This window comes from Heteronotia binoei, chromosome 2, assembly GCF_032191835.1.
Source record: "Heteronotia binoei isolate CCM8104 ecotype False Entrance Well chromosome 2, APGP_CSIRO_Hbin_v1, whole genome shotgun sequence".
Lineage (NCBI taxonomy): Eukaryota > Metazoa > Chordata > Lepidosauria > Squamata > Gekkonidae > Heteronotia > Heteronotia binoei.
Genome location: NC_083224.1, coordinates 145,812,956 through 145,831,439, shown reverse-complemented (window position 1 = coordinate 145,831,439; position 18,484 = coordinate 145,812,956). Strand labels below are relative to the sequence as shown.

Below are 18,484 nucleotides of genomic sequence, written 5' to 3'. Positions count from 1 at the left end.
ATATTATAAACAAGTCCTGACGTGAGGGGACATGCTTACCATTTAACCACTCCTTGTTGATAGTAAGTGGTCTAAATCAGAGTAAAACATATATCAGGTCAATATCTTATGTTCATAGGCAAGAAGAGCAGATTGAATAAGAGGATACTATAGACCTAAAAATATTTGTTTCACTGAAGCTTCCATGCTTTAAGTGCAGTTCTGATTGGGCAAGTGCTTTCAAGATTTCAGCCCAGGGCAGTATTTTCCAGTTTCAAGCCTAACATGCTTTCTTTTCTCTTTAAAGATTGCAGAATGGCTTTCAGATGGCAAGAACCCTGCTGTATGCCTGAAAATAGATGAAAGACACCGACCTGTGAAGCTCCGCAAAATAGTTCTTGGATTTCCCTGCAGTAGCAACCAAACAGAATTCAAATTTGACTTAACACTTAACTACAAAGTAGCTAGTGTTATTCAAACGTATTCTGAACAAAAACCAGCTCTTGTGGTATATACTTCTGCTTTCCCCTTGTAATTGTAATGTTCATGTGTGTATTTTACTGTTATTCGCACCAACAATGAATTCTCTTATTTACAGTTCTGTGCCACAAGGAAAGGAGTTCAGCAGGCGGCTTCTGTCCTAGCAAAAGATGCTAAATTTATTATGAATATAGAACAGAAACAAAGGTATCTTTACTACACAGGATTAATCCTAGCATGTGACTGAATGCTTTTTAGCTGTCTCCCTCTGTTGCTGTTCATATGTGAAAAACAGGCAGTTTTAAATGTACTTGTACTTTGTAACTGATTGATAGAAATGTTGATTTGCATCTCAAGCTTTCTGTGCTTTTCAATGCAGTTGTGATCTTTCTATAGTCAGTGTCAGATTTAACAAGTGTTGTTTACAGAGACCCAGTTTATAAAATTGGCAACATCAGGGTTTCTAGCCTATAAGCCTTTTACGTGAAATGAAATTTATACTGATATTATTTCAATCACCAGGTGATTATCCTAATATAGGGTTATAACTTACCATATTTTGAAAAGCAAAAAAGAGGACTTATTTCCTGACTACTTCAAACAAGTGATCACTATGACAAGTTTTATTTTAAATACCCCTGCTATTTAAGTTGTGATAATTGCTACTAATTAGGAATATTCCTTACCTTCCAATCCAAAAAAGGGACATTTTCATCAGTTTTTTTTTTTTTAAAAAGAGCCCAAAAGAGAGCAGACACCAAAAAAGAGAAGTGTGTGTGTGCACACAAAAGCTTATACTGTGAATAAAAAGTGCTGCTGGACTCAAACTCTGTTTAGGATGACACTGTTGATTTAGATAGGAAAGAGAGTGAAAGGGGTTGCAAATTTTTCTTTGACTTTTCTACTTCATATCTGTACAGTATGAAGTATATTATTACAAAGGAATCATGATAGCATCCACAATGGGCATTTTTATTTTTGTAACGTATTTTAGTATATTATTAATATTGCAATTAATAATTTTCTTTTTTACAGATTACAAAAGTCTGCAAATTCAGTAAAAGATGCCAGACTCAAGGGTATGTAGGATGTGTTAATTGGAGCAAGTATGGTAATGTGTCTGTGGTGAGAATATCTGGTAATAGTTTGGTGTTCTGACTTTCATTTGTAGATCTTTTGATCTGTGGAGTAGCTTATCATCATGCTGGAATGGAGGTGTCTGATAGAAAAATAACTGAAGCAGCTTTTAATATGGGAGACGTACCAGTGCTTTGTGAGTAAAAACATCTGAAGAATCAAAAGTTTTATTATGTAGGATTCAGGTCAAGAATCATGCAAGGACCATGGATCTTTCCCCTGGTTTATCCCTCCCCTCAGCAGTTCTTTCCAGCCCCAGGAAAGTTTGTTCCCAGGGCTGTGGATCTATGTGGAGTAACCGCTAGGGAGGTTACAGTAAAGAGGGGAAAGGTGCAAAACGGCCCTTTTCACTTTCTTCTATGTTTGGAACTTTGCTCACAGATGAGGCAGGAGGGAATGATTTCTCTCACATGGCTGTTATTCTGCATGGGTCCTGCAATACTGGGTATAAATTTTCCCAGGGTTGAAAAGGATTGCTGGGGAGGAGGAGAAAGCCAAGAAGAACATCAGTGACTTCCGCTGACAGACTGTGGGATCCAGGCCATCATTTTGTTTTGTTTAAAAAGTGCCATATCTTTAAACGTGAATAGAATATATTACCGCCCCCCCTCCAATATCCCAGGGGTATGCTATTTTAAGAAATAATAAGTGATAAACATGTTCATAGCATTCCCATTATCAGCCCAAGTGCATGACTGGCTTTCATGGGTTTTGTATAGAATTACAGACCCTCATGCTCAGTGTCAAATGGTTCCCTTTTCTGAGGAACACTATAATATAAATAATATTTTTAAATTATTCTTCTAGAACAAATTCAAAACAGTGAAGTAACTGAGATACCATTTAACACAATTTTTACTCATTATCTTCCCCCAAAAGTTAGTAATATATACTTTTAGAGAAAAATTATGGCATAAGAATGCTGACAAACAGTAATGTTTACAATTTTCACTTATATATCATTTTGTGTCCAGTATTCTATTTCTAGAAGTACTTATAATATGTAAAACTGGAGCACCAACAGTGTGCTAGGCATGGAACTATTGCAGTACATAATATGAAAAAGAAAAAAAACCCCAGTACTCTGATCAAACTAGAGGTGATGGTGTGCAAGAGCCTGCCACTGGGATGCTTCTGTCCTTCTAGGGACATTCACTTTGTCTGCAAAACCCACAGGGGTCTGATCTTGATCAGAACTGCAGATTGAGAGGAAGAGAGGTTCCTATCCTCTGCCCCTCAACACATGCCACTTTCTAGAACCTAACCTGCTGTTTTGGGGTGCTTGAAAATGTTGCATGGGCAGGGGAAAACAAGTGCCCCTCCTCCCACACTGTAGCCCTGATCAGGATCAGGCTCCCACAGCTTTCTCAGACAGAAGGAATTTCATCCCTAAAATGGCAGAGGTGTCCCCATGGTGGACTTAGGGATACTATCATGTCCAGGGGTCATTTTGTAGAAAAATAGTTGGTGGAGCTCATCCAGGGATTGTTATGCAACTGCACATACTATTCAATGGACAAGGAGGTGTAACTCTCAGAAGGAGGAGGAGGAACTCTCAGAAAGGTTCAGGAGCTGCGCTCCTCTGAGTTCCCACTGAATCTGAGCCCTGATCGTGTCTATTTTGGCTCCCAAAGCAGGAAATTATTGTGATTCTAATTAGTGCACAGCAGAAGTAGTTATTTACAAAAATATCATTAGTTGCTTCAACCTTTTCCAAGCGATGCAAAGTTCCAGGGGCTGGAGATTGATGAGGTGTTTGCATTATTTGTTTTATTTGCCATGTAGTGCATAGGGCAACAAACCCCCAGAGAGGGAGGGATTTTGGGAACAACTAATGTGCTATAATGTTGTTTAACGATAATATATTATTAAGTATAATGTTTTCAGTGTTGCAAGATTTAACTTAATATCTAAATATGCTGGCAGTTCTGCCTACTGCGACAGCATAAGAGTGTTTTCTGTCCAGATAATACTCTTTTATTTGTTTGATACAGAATTTGTACTCTAACTTCAGTTTTTATTTTTTCGTGCCTCTGAGATGGCAAAAGAGAAGATACATGTGCTATGGTAGCATAGAGTGTAGCAGTTTGCAATGAAGACATTTATATGTTTAAATTCTTTCCTTTCCTTTGTCCAATAAAGCTTCTTTGGCTCAATGCCTTGAAAAGTATAACAATCTGAAATTTCATTTGTAATCTCTATTTATGTCTCCAAAGATAAAAGGAATTAAAAAATTGCAATGTCCAAAGTTATATTAGGATTTTGATCTGAAAGTAGGAAGGGGACCACCCTGCTTGCATTAGAATCATAGAAATTTACCTACCACGGTAAAATGAAACATCTTAAGTTGGAATATAAAGGACACTCAAATAGAATATGAGAAATTGTATCTATTGTTTAAATTCTGTAAAGATGCCAAGTAATACAATTTTATTTGCTAAACTATGAATTATGCATTTTATGCTGTTATATCAGTAAAAGGAGAATTTCCTCCAAAATTAACCCCCCCCCCCAAAAAAAAAACCCCTCTGTTTCTTTCCCCCTTGGTGGCTTCTTTCTTTCTTTCTTTCTTTCTTTCTTTCTTTCTTTCTTTCTTTCTTTCTTTCTTTCTTTCTTTCTTTCTTTCTTTCTTTCTTTCTTTCTTTCTTTCTTTCTTTCTTTCTTTCTTTCTTTCTTTCTTTCTTTCTTTCTTTCTTTCTTTCTTTCTTTCTTCCTTCCTTCCTTCCTTCCTTCCTTCCTTCCTCTGAAATTTTACATCTCTAGTCTTGCCTGTCCTTCAGGAGCCTCTGGACCCACTCCAGTAAACTCCTTTTTGGAGACAGTACAGAATCTTTTCTTGAGCACCCCATTACATTCTTTCGGTGTATTTCAGTGTTAAAGGGAGAATTTTATGACACCTCCCATTTCTGATTGATTGGTCATGATAGCTGTTGATAGGATATGTCAGATGTTTTTGATCTCATTCTTCTGTGTACTGGCTGAGTTCAGTTGATTTCCGTAGAACCATAGATGATCAAAAAACAATATTCAAAAGAGAAGATTGCACAGGAATAACCAATACATTAATAGACATTACATCAAACCAGCATATCACAGTAGGGAAACCTCTATCATAATATGCTGTGCAAACATTTAAACTTCAGTTTGGTGATCATCTCTTCAAGAAACAGCATGAGATTGTATGTGTTTAGTTCAGATTTTTCCAACTGCTGCAGCAAAATGTGTTAAGAATCATGTATTTGTCTGCTACAATAAGTAGCAGATTTTTTCCCAAAACCCATTAACCTAGTATTCTACTAAGGAAGCCAGTAAAAAAATCTCTCTAGAATTTTTATATAAGGGCAGTAAAAGTTATAATGGGTTGAATTCTCAACTGTGCCTTAGGCCTCTTCCATGTGGATTATTTGATACTGTTGGGAAGCAAGTTTTTTTTCTGCTTCCCATAACATTGTACAGTTGTGCCCTTCCTGGGCTTTCTCTAATCTTTCTCAAACCTGCTTTTTTCAGGGAAGTCTTGGGAAAGATCACAGGAAAGCCTACATGGTTACCATGTGTGTGGGTGTGTGTGTTGGGGGGGCGGAGTTTAGATTTTCTCAGTCCTACCCATGAGGTAGCCATTTTCCATGTCCTTTCCTGGAGGCCTTTCCTTCCCCTTCTTTCAGGAGGCTTTTTCAGATATTTTTTTTTAAACTCAGCAACTGAATTTCTTTATGACAATCTGTGTTTCTGGGTCTTCAGATTTCCAGTTTTCACTTTTAAAAAAAGTCTTTATCCCTTTAATTGTGAAGATATAAGCAGAAGGGTATGTCTCCACATCCACAGGGGCTATTGATATCAAAAGTTGACATGGGCTTTTTGAAAATGAAAGCCATGAGTTCAGAGAACCTGTCCCAGTAACTTGTGTGATGGCCCAACGTAACTAGTCCAAGGAGGCTTGATTCTGGGTATGATTTTAGGATCCTGATTTTCAGATTGAATGTTCTTCCCCATGCCTTTGCTTCAAAGGATGTCTCCCTAGCTTCAGCTCTCAGAGCTGTTTGAGACACACACTGAGGAATTTCCAAGATGTCATTTAAGAATCTTAATAGTAGTTTATTGATGTTGTCTGCTACTGCTTTGAACCAAACCCTGGCAGCATGTAGCATCTGACCAGTGACTTTAGCATTGAATATTTTAACTGCCACGGGAACATATTGGCCACCAGAGGTGTAATAAAATCTTGAGATGGCCTTTCCAGTACTAATAGCAACTCTTACAACAGAGTTCATGTGCACCTTCCAAGAAAGGTCTGCTTGAAAAATAATTCCTAAATATATGAAATGTTCCACATGCAGATTAAACTGCTACTGACCACTTATACTTTATCATGTGCTTTTTTACTGAAAAAAAGAACCTTTGACTTAGTAACATTAATAGCTAAGTCCTCGTTGGAACAATACTCCAAAGAGAAACTATAATCTTGCATAGGCTGACCACAGATCTTGACAAGAGGGTGGTAACATCCACATATAAGAGACAGAGTAATTTAGCATGAGCTAGGCAAGGTGAATGAAATTCATCTCCAGAAATATGAGAAGTTAAATCATTAAAATATAAGTTAAATAGCAATGGAACGAGGATACATCCTTGCTTGACTCCTCTACTCAATGGAATAGCCCTGGTCAATTCACCAGATGGATTATATCTCACTGTGATATTAGGCTGATCATATACTTTTAGGATCAGGAAGAGGAAACACTTGTCAGAAGATGATTTATTCAGTTTGCCCCATAGTCTTTGCCTAGGCATTGGGTCAAAATCTGCTGAGATCCATAAAGGCACCAGCTAACACATTTACTTTCAGCAATTCTTGTTGACAAAAAGTTCCAGATATTTTGTCTAGAGGAACTAATTATCAGCATATAATAGAACAGCAACTCAGCAGGTTCCTCTTCCTCCTCCTTCCTCTACCAGGGCTCACCCTGAGTATCATAATTTGCTAGTCCACTCAGCACAATCATTAGATATCATCCTCATCTTAACTCAAAGCTAACAATTGCTCACTGTTTTGGTAGTGATGTGCCTGTTTTGATTGGACCATGATGTCTCTGTTTTCACTGGAACTGCCTCATAGCAACAGTTGTTGGTACTCAACTACATTGTACTAACAGCATACAGTGCCTCCCATTCCATGCTCTGGACAAAACTAACATCTTCCTTCCTTCATAAAAAGAGTCCTGCTTGTTATCAGCCTATTGACTAAGCCAGGAGTGTCAAACATGCGGCCCGTGGGCCGAATCAGCCCCATGGAGGGCTCCAATCAGGGCCTCCAGCAACTGGCTGTCATCTGCTTCATTTTCCCTTCCCTGCTTTTTTCGGTCGCCGTTTTGTGTTTCTCCCCTGACAGGCCAGAGCAGCAAAGCAGCCTTTCCCTCTCCCCCTCCCTTTTCCCAAAGGGAGGAGGAGGGAGGAGCAGCCTCAGCCAATGAGGGAACTTGGCTCTATAACTCTGCTGGGTGATTAAGTTTGCCAGGCTCAATTAATCACTCTGCAGAACTACTGAGACAAGCCTCTTCCTTCTAATAAATGACTGAGGCTCCTTCCCCTCCTCCTGTCCTGGGGAAGGAAAGAAAGAGCCAAAGCTTTTTTTGCCCAGTCCCCACCATCAGAAGCACTACAAAGAATGCTTTTTAAGACTAGCAACGTTTTAGTGAAGGTATGAGCTTTTTGCCTTGCTACAGAGAGAGAGAGTCTTTTTCACTGTACTCATGCCCTCCAGTCTTTCTCAATAGGAAAGCATGTGAACTATTTAGAAGAGAAATATCAGCATTAGGCTGAGAGTGTGTTCCACCCCAGGTTTGCCCAGAAAATTTTCCTTATTTTTTTCTTTCACATTTTCCTTTGATTGGGGGTCTTGAATTTAGACTTCCCAGATAGTAGGCTGACACTGACCACTGTATATGGCTGTCTCTCTGTTCTTGTAGTTGTTTTTTTTTTGGGGGGGGGGAGTTGTATTTTTTTTGAGTTGTAGTCATTTTTCTGGGGAAAATTATAGTTTTGTAGACAAGCACATAGCCCTCAGTCTGTGCCATGGTGCCTTCACATATTCTTTACTACTTGAAGCAACTTCTGTACACAAGCTCACAATGCCCAGCTGCTTCATGTTCCTCTGAGTCTTAGGCTCAAAGCATTGACCATGAGATGTCTGTAATGAATGTCAATGAATCAAACGTAGGTTTGCAACTTACAGCTGTGCACACCTGAACAGCACATATTCAAGACTGGTACAGCACAGACATTGTCTGCTGTTTTTGATGCAATAATTCATAGCAAGAGATGACATTTATCAGAGACTGTAAAACAAAATATTACAAGCGGACTAATATTTTAAGCATGTTTTATTTTAAGCAAAAAAAAATATTTAATTGTGTGTCTGTGCCCATTATAAAGTTTATATGCCTGCTACCTGGCATTACATTTTATGATTCACATGGCTCGGCCCGACAAGGTCTCATTTATGTCAAATCTGGCCCTCATAACAAATGAGTTCGACACCCCTGGATTAAACTTTTCTCCTTAGCAGTTACCATATTTGTGAACATTCCATAGTATCACATGAACTCAGTGTAACTGGTATGAATGGGGAGGAACAAGCACAGGGATCCCCAAGCTTTTATTTTCTTTCCATTTATATCCCACCCATTCTAACCAGACTCAGGGCGGCTAACAATAATATAAAAACCAACATCTTAATTTCAAATATAAAGCAACAGGACAGTCGGTTATACTTTAAAACAATTTAAAACAATATGTGGGCACATCTGGAATTACGATACAAAATGGTGGGCGCAGCCACAAAATGGCTGCTGCAGGAGGTGGAGCCAACCATAAATTGTTAGGGAGTGACATTATATGTAGCTCTAATAGTAAATCTTCAGCATTTCAGGCAGAAGTTCTGTTTAACAGGGTGCCTTTTAAAATGAACTTATCGTTTAATTTTTTTTTTTCATATACACACTTGCCTTCAATCATGCAGTGATCATGCTGTGGCAGTGGCAGCTGCCATATCAGTGTTCTTTTAAAAAATTCACACAGTCAATCAGAAATCATGTACGGCAAAAGCCCTATCAAAAAAACACTTCGCAAGCCCTAAGAAAGGTTTTGATGGGTGCCATTGTGCTCACAGACTCCACTTTGAGGACCTCTGGGCTAGCAGGTAATGATGGCAGCTAGTTGTTAGATTATTTTACATAATGGAGCTAGATTAATGGGTATGTTTTTGTTGACTGGTGAGGAGAATGTCCAGCACGCTGCAGAACTGTATTTTAAATTTGTTGCTTTCTGAATAATTTTTATAATACACAGTCCTATTTAAATGCTTGCAGTTACTACTAGTACTCTTGCTATGGGTGTAAATTTGCCAGCACACCTTGTAGTTATAAAATCAACAATGCATTATGCTGGAGGAATGTTTCAGGAGTACAGTGAAACTGATATTTTACAAATGATTGGAAGAGCAGGGAGACCTCAAGTAAGTCAAATCTAATTTTAAGGATTATTTTTAAATGACAAATGTAAAAGTTGCCATGTATTTACACTGATATGAGTAAGAAAAAATGTTAGCTGAAAGTTCTGTAATCATAGTTGTTTGTGAAGTTTTTATTTTCAGCAGAGCTTTATCTGAATAATTAATACAGCCTTGTTTACTAGAAAGCCTATAAAGTTGATGCTACAGGCTTGAACTGTATGCTGAAGTTCTGAGTTATTTAACTGTTTTATACCAAATATTTATATAAAAGAGTAAAGTTTGTATACAAAAACCAACCATCTATTGTATCTTCAATTTATCTCCTGTGTTTCAAAACATGGCACATCTATCCATTGGGCATATTTTATGAGCTATCCTTACTTTTCTTGAACCTACTGTGAAAAATATTCATGCCTTTCTAAATGAGGCTCTGTGCCAGTTTTCACCCTGCAACAGCAGTGTGAAATAAACAAAACAAGGTGGAACTGCCGAGATTCCTTCATTTTGCAAGAGTTTTTTGATAGTTACTGGTCTTATGAACTGTTGCTTTGTTCTTGTAAGATGAAATCTGGCATCCTTTGTGTGCTGAGTGCAGAATAATCCTCTCATTTGCCTTGCACACTGTTGCACTGTAGCCAGGCCTTTCACTCCCATGCTCACCATAGAGTGTCCAGTGGTCTGCTTTTCCTTAGGCTGTTATTAACAGTGCTACTCTTGCTTATTCTAAAAGTAAGCAGCATCCTACTGAATGCCTAAAAGTGAACTGCAAGAAGTCTTTGGTTAAAAAGCCGTGGGTCCTAACTTGGGGGCTGTGGAGTTATTGCAAGGGAGCCATGAATCCATACATGCACTGAGCATTGTCTTTTTGATTGTTTTTCATTATGTCTTCTATCTATCAATGGATAGTAATGGTACAACTACTTATCATGTGGGGGGTGACCATATTTTCGTTTGTTGTAAAAAGATACCATACATAAAAAAGCTGGGAACCGCTGGTATAAACGATGAGGATGTAGTCTACTATTGGTATTCAGAGGGAGTAGCCTTGCTGGTGATCAGCAATAATTCTCTGTAGATCAAACATCAAGCTTAATGATTGTGAAGCTGATATTCCTTGTGCATAAACTGAAATGGTGCTTCTATTATATCTCTTGAAGTGATGCTAGTGGAAGTTTGCAAATGCAGTTATGTTATTGGAATTACCTTTGTGAACAGTTATGTCTTTTTAAAAAGTCTACCATGACCATTAGAAGTGTGCATTTGGCATAAATCAAGCTGAAAAAATACCTGAAAATACCTTATTAGTATTTTTTGAGTATTTTTTCAGCTGGTTAGCCATACTTATCTGGCTATCTGAAAATGGCCAACCCCCAAAATCCCAAAAATATTTGGGATTTTTCAGGACTGCTGGATAACCACAGTTAAAGGGCATTTAAAGGGCTCTCAGTCCCTAAGGGACCCAAAGATGGCTTTTTCAGGACTACTACTGCAGCCTCCTTCATGCCCTCAGGATAGACCTGTGAATCCAGGGGCAGACAGATAATATCGATTAGAAAGCCCTGTATTCCCTCACCACTGGCTTTCATCAGGCATGTGAAACACAGATCTAGGAGTCATGTGGTAGGCCTAACAGCAACCAAGATTCTGTGGATATCAGTCAGCAAGAGCTAGCTGGTGTTAAATACTGAATACAAAGATGGCTACAGAGCCTCTAGTTCATGTACTGTATCAACATTGTCTGGCAGGTAGTTGCAGAACAACAAGACTTTACTTACTGGTGCCTGGTATTCCAGGACTTCTCAGTAAACTCCCCCCCCCCTATTTGTCTACTTAATTCATACTTCTGTTTTTCTTCCATGCTATAGAAGTATGTATATGTGTATGTGTTGGCCTTTGGCAAGGTATTAGAATCTAAGCCCTGCAGTTCTTTTTGAAGAGGCATGGGAGATGGGAGAAAAAGGTTTCCATCTTGTGCTTGGTTTCTCATAGTGAATTAGGACCCTTGTAGAAAGTAGGCCTTATTCATGCAGACATCTCTAGCATAAACAATTCTTCCTGATTCACATATGGTAAAAAAAAGAGTATGAAATGGGTAGTTTCCCATTGCTTCCCAGGTTATGACTGGAGCAGACCTCTCTCATCAGTCATTTCTAAAATAATAATAGAGAGGATTTGTGCACATTTGTATGGATGAGAAAATTACCATGAATGCTGGAAATGTGAACATGGCTCTTCATAACTGTGTATTAGGGATGGACACAAACTGATCCACAAATTGTGATTCATGCACGAATCAGGCTGGTTTGTGCTTCATTTTGAACCAGTTTGTTTGCTTGCGCCATGCCTGAACTGGACTGCCTTTTTTTCCTTGGTGGTTCATTTTTCAGTTTGTTTTCCCAGACAGCCTGGTGCTGATGCAATCAATTCCTAGGCAAAGCTGGGGGGGAGGGTTCTGGGAGCCCTAGAAACACCCATAGCAGTCATCCATAGCCCATCACAGAGCTCCCGTTTTGCTCTAAGGGAGTGGACACCCTGAATCTGTTGTTTTGACGTGGTGGCATGAAGGGAGAAGAGTTAGTTGTCATGAGAGCTGTAGCTGAGCTTTCCTGGGGGCACCTGCTTTGGGAGGGGGGGGTGCTTTAACTCAGACATTCCAAATCTAATCTTTGCCAAGCTTGGAGGGTGGGTGGAGGAGAGCATGCTGAAGACTTGCTTTTACACCTTCAGAACTAACAAGCCATGAACTGGTTTGGGCAACCATATGAATCACAAAATGAAGTTAAGCACTGGTTTGGGCAATCGAACAAACCATGTACCAACATGAACCACTGTTTTCCCATTCTGTGTCTGTCCCTAATGCATATTTCTCCCCAAGCAAACTTGTTAACCTTCCTCTTCCTGCCATTATGGTTTGTGAGAGGAATTTTGATGTGGAATAGTTCTGTGATTGAATATAATAATGATAAACACCCTGAGATAATTTTTTGTGCTGTCCTTAGCAGTGTTATACCCTTCCAAGTTCATTGATGCCAACAATCTTAGGTTGCAACTCTACTTATGATGAAACCTGTTAGGGTTACCAAAAATAAATGTGTGCAGCTTAGCCACTTCCTGCTCTGTTTAAATTGAACATCTGTATGTCTTTTTGCAGTTTGATACAACAGCAACAGCAGTTATCATGACCAGGCTAAATACAAGAGACAAGTATGTTCAGATGTTAAATGGGGCAGATACAATAGAAAGCAGGTAACCTATTTTTATTCATGCTTGGAAGTATTCTCTATAATGTCTTCATTTATTTAGAAGGAAGCCTGTGGGGAATGGCAAAGGGCAGAAAATGTTTATCTTCCTTGTGTATAGAAGAAGCTGATCAGGGGGAAAATCCATATTAGTGTTTTCTATTAATGTTTCCTGTAATAATTTGACTAGAACAGAACCAAGCTTTGCTTGCAGTCCAGGAAATAGCAATTTATATTTCTAGTTCCCATTCATTTCAATTAAACTTACGCTGCTGTAGTTGTGTATAATGCAATATTTTAATATGAAAGAAGTAAATTAAAGCAAAATAAAAAGGCGACTGGTATGCTTCCTCATTTTATTCTCTATGAAGAGAGAATCAGCATCTATATATCTGTGTCCCAGGTGTACCCCCTATTTGTGGATATCTAAATCCATGGATTGGAGCCACAATTAACGAACCAATTTTTCTGCAAAATTCTGTGATCCCCTACATTTGAAGAAAAATCTGAAATTACCAAAAAATGCATTTTTTTTGGTAAAAAAACAGCATTTTTGGTAAAAAACAGCATTCTCTGTGCACAAGCAAAGAATGCTCCTTATTACCTACCTTCTGCATGACAAAGCATTCCTGGGGCTGCAGCAGACCCAGCAGAGGCAGCAACAAAGCAGCCCAGGGTCTATGCTGGGCCTAGAGGCAGCTGGAAGAGAGGCTGGGAGTCAACTTAGGAGTCATGCTGGGGATGCCACCAGCAGCAGTGCAGACCCTGAGTTGTGCTGGGCCTGGCAAGAAAGTGGGCAGAGGGAATCTCCCTACACATGTGTATCATGGGCCTACACTTGTCATCTATTAAGTGCTGGAAAATGCATTTTAAAAGGACAATTCCCAGCCTGTACTTTTGCACTCCAAAATAGATGACTGATGTAATAGGAAAGGTAGGATGATGGAAGCTGGAGAAGAGTGGATGGGAGGAGAAAAGAAACCAGGTAGAATCAGATTGTCTGTGTCTTTGGGGGTAACTCTGTTTTTCCTCTATTTTGGCAAGTCTAGTTTTAAATTCTTGTTAAAACATAAGTGAATTCAGTGACAACAGAAATTTTCTGCAAAATGTTAGAATTGGAAGTTGACTTTCAAATATCAAGCTGTTTTCTATTTTATAGATAGAAAATACTTTTATGTATTTAATATTTAGGAGAAAAGTTACCAGAGAATGTAAAAATCATTTTGTATGCTGAAAACTTATGTGGCTAATACTGAAAATCGTGTAAACTGCATCTGATCCAAGTTAGGTTTTGTGTGAGAATCACTTCTTAATTAAAAGCTCTAATTCTAAGCACACTAACTTAAAGGTATTTTAAGCAGGATTTAATCCTAAATAATTGTATCTTGGACTGTAGCATAGCTATGCTTAGGTTTTGTATCTTATTTGTAGTATTTTGCATTAGTTATGTAGTTCATTAAAATGTGGGCTATGTAATTTTTCAAAACTACAGTTTGCAATAAAAACTATAGTTTGCAATCAGATGTGTGTATACTACCAAAAAGGTAAATTAACCATTCTTTAGTTAGAGGGAATAGGAAGGAGATCTTTACTCACTACAGTAAACAGATAACCTAGTGTTGCATTATTTCTTGATAAAATGCCTTATATCTTTCTACTCTGCTCAGCCAAGTTTGGAACCTTCCTTCTGCTCAACAAACCTTCCTCTAATGGAAGAGAAAGTTCCTTGGGCTGAGCTCTAAGTGCCTAAGCATAGTGGTAGGATATAAGCCATCATTTTTGCTACATATATATATTTTTAGAGTGAACAGTGACAATTGTTTTTGCAGAGTTCTCCCTAGTGCACTTCAGCTGCTTAGTCCTATTTACTGCATCTTGGCTTTGTCATGAGACTGAGGAGTTGAGGTGCACTGTAAGAATAAGATGCATAGTGATAGACAGGGCTTTTTTCTCCTGGGGGAATGCGGTGGGATTGAGTTCCAGAACCTCTTTGTAGAAATAAAATTCTCAAAAAATTGAGGGGCACCTGTGTGTTTCTCCTGGTGATAGATAAAAGTTTTTTTTAAATTAACTTGCTATCTGTTTTTCTTAGTTTACACAAGCATCTTACTGAACACTTAAATGCTGAAATAGTGCTGTACACCATCACTGATGTGAACATAGCTTTAGAATGGATACGATCAACATTCCTCTACATAAGAGCTTTGAAGAATCCAGCTCACTATGGTTGGTTGCTCTTAAGCTTTCTGGACTCTAGTACTTAATTAAAATACACTGTGATACAGTTTTAATAAAGCCATTACAATGGAGTAACAGCATCTTGAGAAATTATTTCTTAACAATAACAAACTACACAAAAGATCAATGGTGTTTCCTTTTACCTTGCATAGGTTCTCCTTTTCAGTAGCGTTTATAGGAAAACCTCTTTCAGTGGTTATGCTGAAGTATGTGTGAAAATGTGGCACACCTTTTTCCACTTTCACGTCCCTTCTGCAAGGTACAGCAATAGATGATGTATGCATCTGTGGCAGCATCACAAACTCTTTGTTGGAGCAAGGTATGAATCTTAAAACTCATACCTGGTGTCAAGTGCTGTAACAGGGCTTCAACGCATTCCCACAGTTTTTTATGACTACTCACACTTGGAACCTTTGTATTAGCACTTGTCTCATATGTCAGCTTTCTATTTTGCTTTTATTTTATTTCTTCTCTGTCCTTCCACTGTGAAGCCATGGAAAGAGAAAACTGACCCCTTGAAGAGGGCCTCTTTGGGTTCTTTCATCAAATAAAATAGCTATAGGGAAACTGCCTGTAGATACTAAGTGCCATCATATATGAGTACTGTGTTTGCTTTTTCTGTTTGGGGGCAAGCTGGTAAATGGCTAGAACACCACCAGAGTAAATGGTAGAGGAGCATTAGTGAAATTCTGTAATGTGGTTGGAACAGCAGCACTCAGACCTCCCATTCCAGGTCTTAATAGTAGGGTCCTAATTCCTAAACCTGTTAACAGGAATAAGTAAAAAGAAACCCTACAGAATAGTCTTTTACAGTTGTTCCATCCTAAGTCCACTGATGGACTTGGGGTAATTCTGAAAAGGTTTGTACTGCTATGGTTGCAACAATACTTAGGAAATCAGCCCTACTGGAATCAGTAGGATGTATTGTTGAGCGGGCATCTTTAGGATCTAGCTGTACGTTTGTAGAAGAAACTTGTCAAATATGCAGTTCTTGAACTGTATATTGCACACCAATCATATATTGTAGCCTCCTAGATGCCCTGGGGCCGAGAATGGGGTTTTATCAAGTATAGATGGTAGACCTGTTGCATATGACCAGAACCTGAACTGAAAAGCTAATATTAAATGAGAAAGATTTTGTACCTGAATTCCCCCTTCTAGGATGTAGAATTTTGATTTGCCTATTTTAAAGTAGTGTTCTTTCCTTACGAATAGTGTTTTTACAATATTCCATAAAAATATCAGAAGCACAGTGAAATGAGGTACTGTTACTGTATCATCTCTGCTAGTTAATATTAAGCTGTGAGGCTGCTTTTGAAGGAAATACAATTCACCTTTATTGAATACCAAGTGAGTTTTCTGTTTAATAGAGTTATTTTACAGCAGGTCAGATAAAGACATTAAAATTTAGAACAGCATTTCATATTGAATGAAAACAGATCCATTTTTCCCCTAAAGGCAGAGTCTCTACTTCTGCACTGATCCCAACTGCTGTCAGCACTTGCAGCATAAGACATTCTGTTCAGCACAGTGGGATCTCTCTGAACATTGAACAGCTGCTTTTCAGAGCTGTGAAATAAAGGGAAGAAGTGGTAAACGGAATAGTTACTTTGCTGAAATGCCCTTAAATCATATAGGACATTTAACACCTTTCTCTACATCTGCTTTTGCGCTGACTTTGATGCCTTAAGACAAATATAAAACCATTGTAAAAATAAATAGGAAATGTTCAAAATAATAATATATTCTTACCATTTGTATTACATGCTTTTGGGATTTCTGGGGCTGCCAGATCGCCAAACTTAATGTGCATTTAAAGGAATTGTGGTCTCTTTAAGTGCCTTCTCCAAGTGGCAAGTTCACCCAGAAGGTGTTTAAAGGGTTTAAAAAATAAAGGTAAAGGTAGTCTCCTGTGCAAGCACCAGTCGTTTCCTACTTTGGGGTGACGTTGCTTTCACAACGTTTTCACGGCAGACTTTTTAACAGGGTGGTTTGCCATTGCCTTCCTCAGTCATCAATACTTTCCCCCCAGCAAGCTGGGTACTCATTTTACTGACCTCAGAAGGATGGAAGGCTGAGTCAACCTCGAGCTGGCTACCTGAACCCAGCTTCCGCCGGGATCGAACTCAGGTCGTGAGCAGAGCTTAGGACTGCAATTCTGAAGCTTTACCACTCTGCGCCATGGGGTTCTTAAAGGACTTGCAGTCCCTTTAAATGCCTTCTGGGTGAACTCACCTTGGAGAAGTCATTTAAAGGGTCTGCAAGCCTTTTAAGTTCTTTTGGAGTTCAGCTGTCGCTTGCAAAAGGCATTTAAAGGGACCACATTCCATAGAATTGAACACCCTGGTCTGATATTTTGTAACCTGGGGGGGGGAGTGTTGAGGAGAGGCGCCAACAGCTATGCTGCAAATTTGGTGCCTCTGCCTCAAAAAACAGCCCCTCTGAGCCCAAGATGTATTCTTCATTATAACCTATGGGAACTATTGATTATAATGGTCCCCATAAGGGTATAATGGAGCTGGGGGGAAATCAGCTTTCCCAAACATTTACTGAATTCAAATAACATACTGATATCGGGATTTGGGAATATCAGGAAATGCCAATTTTTTTTTATCTGAACCAGAAAAATACCAGATTGGGGTTTTTTTTGGGGGGGGGTTGGGGGGTTGTACACCTCTGCTCAGAACCCTTCCTCAGAGATGTTGAATGGTCTTCTGGCTGGCTCAGAAAATCAGCTAACTCAGATAGTGAACAAACATAGTTTGGTCCAGATGGCTACAGCTTTCATTTATCCTCATCCCTAATTGATGATCTGGCAGTCACAGCAGCCATGACCTTACTGTTCCAGTGAGGAAGATAACCCAATAAAATTCTTGCTACCTTCTGCTAATGGAGCTCAAACCTGGCCTCAGGTGACGAATCACAGTTACAAGCCCCTTGACGCTTGCCCTTTACTCCTCTGGCAAGCTCTGATGAAAAGGGACAGGACAAGTGCTTTCTCAGCTGGTCCATGTTCACAACTTGTTTCCCTTTCCACATTTCAGTTGCCCTCATCCCTGACAGCTGGGTCACAAGTAGAACTGTCCCAGTATACCTCAGGTCATTAGTTGACAAGTCATCTGACACACCACAAAGTTGCAATGGTGTTACATGCAGAATTACTGTAATATTGCTGTTTTATTAGCAGTTAAGTGCTGATCACCATGAGTTTAGATCCCTAGTGACAGAGAATTGAATTCTGTGAATATAGGATGCATTTGTTGGAGATGGTTCTTCTTATGTTCTTATGAAATCTCAGCTCTTGAAAAAAAATGCTTACATGATCTGACCCAGATGAAATGCATTTACATCTGACATTCTGAAGAAGGTGGGAACTTGATTAAGGATTTTGCGCTTTGGCTTGATCAAGTTGTCTGCACACTTTTACAGTAACTACTCAATTCATTCCTGTGTTTTGAATTGTTGATTAGGCCTGAAATTTATGTCTGCAAAAAATCTGTTCATTATAGCAAATAATGCACTTTTTATATCAAATGTTCATAATATAGATCTGTTGAAATTAGATCATCATTTTATCTAAGATTTTACTTGTGTTTTTACAATGAAACAGCTATGTCCTAGTCAGTTTATTAAACCCATAAACAAATTGAAATGTTTCTTTTCATGAAGGTTTTTCAGTTGGATGCGACAGAGCTGCAATTGAAGCAAAATTACAAGGTGAGATGCTTTTTGCATTACTGGAAAACAAAAAGAGTAATAAATTTTAAATAGGACACCATCTGCTACATACAGAATGCAGTAACTCTTTTCTTTAAAAAAACCCAACACCTTCAACTGGGCAAAGGCACCATATGAGGACTTTACCATTTATGCCAATAAAAGTATTTGGAACTGGTCGAACTTT

At 38.8% G+C, this 18,484-nt stretch overlaps 1 protein-coding gene across 1 annotated transcript in view; it reads left to right on the top strand.

The window, feature by feature from the left end:
• The window catches only part of HFM1 (helicase for meiosis 1), a 74,322-nt gene that overhangs the window by 24,184 nt on the left and 31,654 nt on the right, over positions 1-18,484 (top strand). The window contains exons 11-18 of the mRNA XM_060233033.1: positions 287-487; positions 578-666; positions 1,495-1,538; positions 1,631-1,732; positions 8,961-9,106; positions 12,255-12,349; positions 14,435-14,568; positions 18,250-18,297. Coding sequence (XP_060089016.1) covers positions 287-487; positions 578-666; positions 1,495-1,538; positions 1,631-1,732; positions 8,961-9,106; positions 12,255-12,349; positions 14,435-14,568; positions 18,250-18,297 — 859 coding nt within the window. The remainder of the gene's footprint in view (positions 1-286; positions 488-577; positions 667-1,494; positions 1,539-1,630; positions 1,733-8,960; positions 9,107-12,254; positions 12,350-14,434; positions 14,569-18,249; positions 18,298-18,484) is intronic.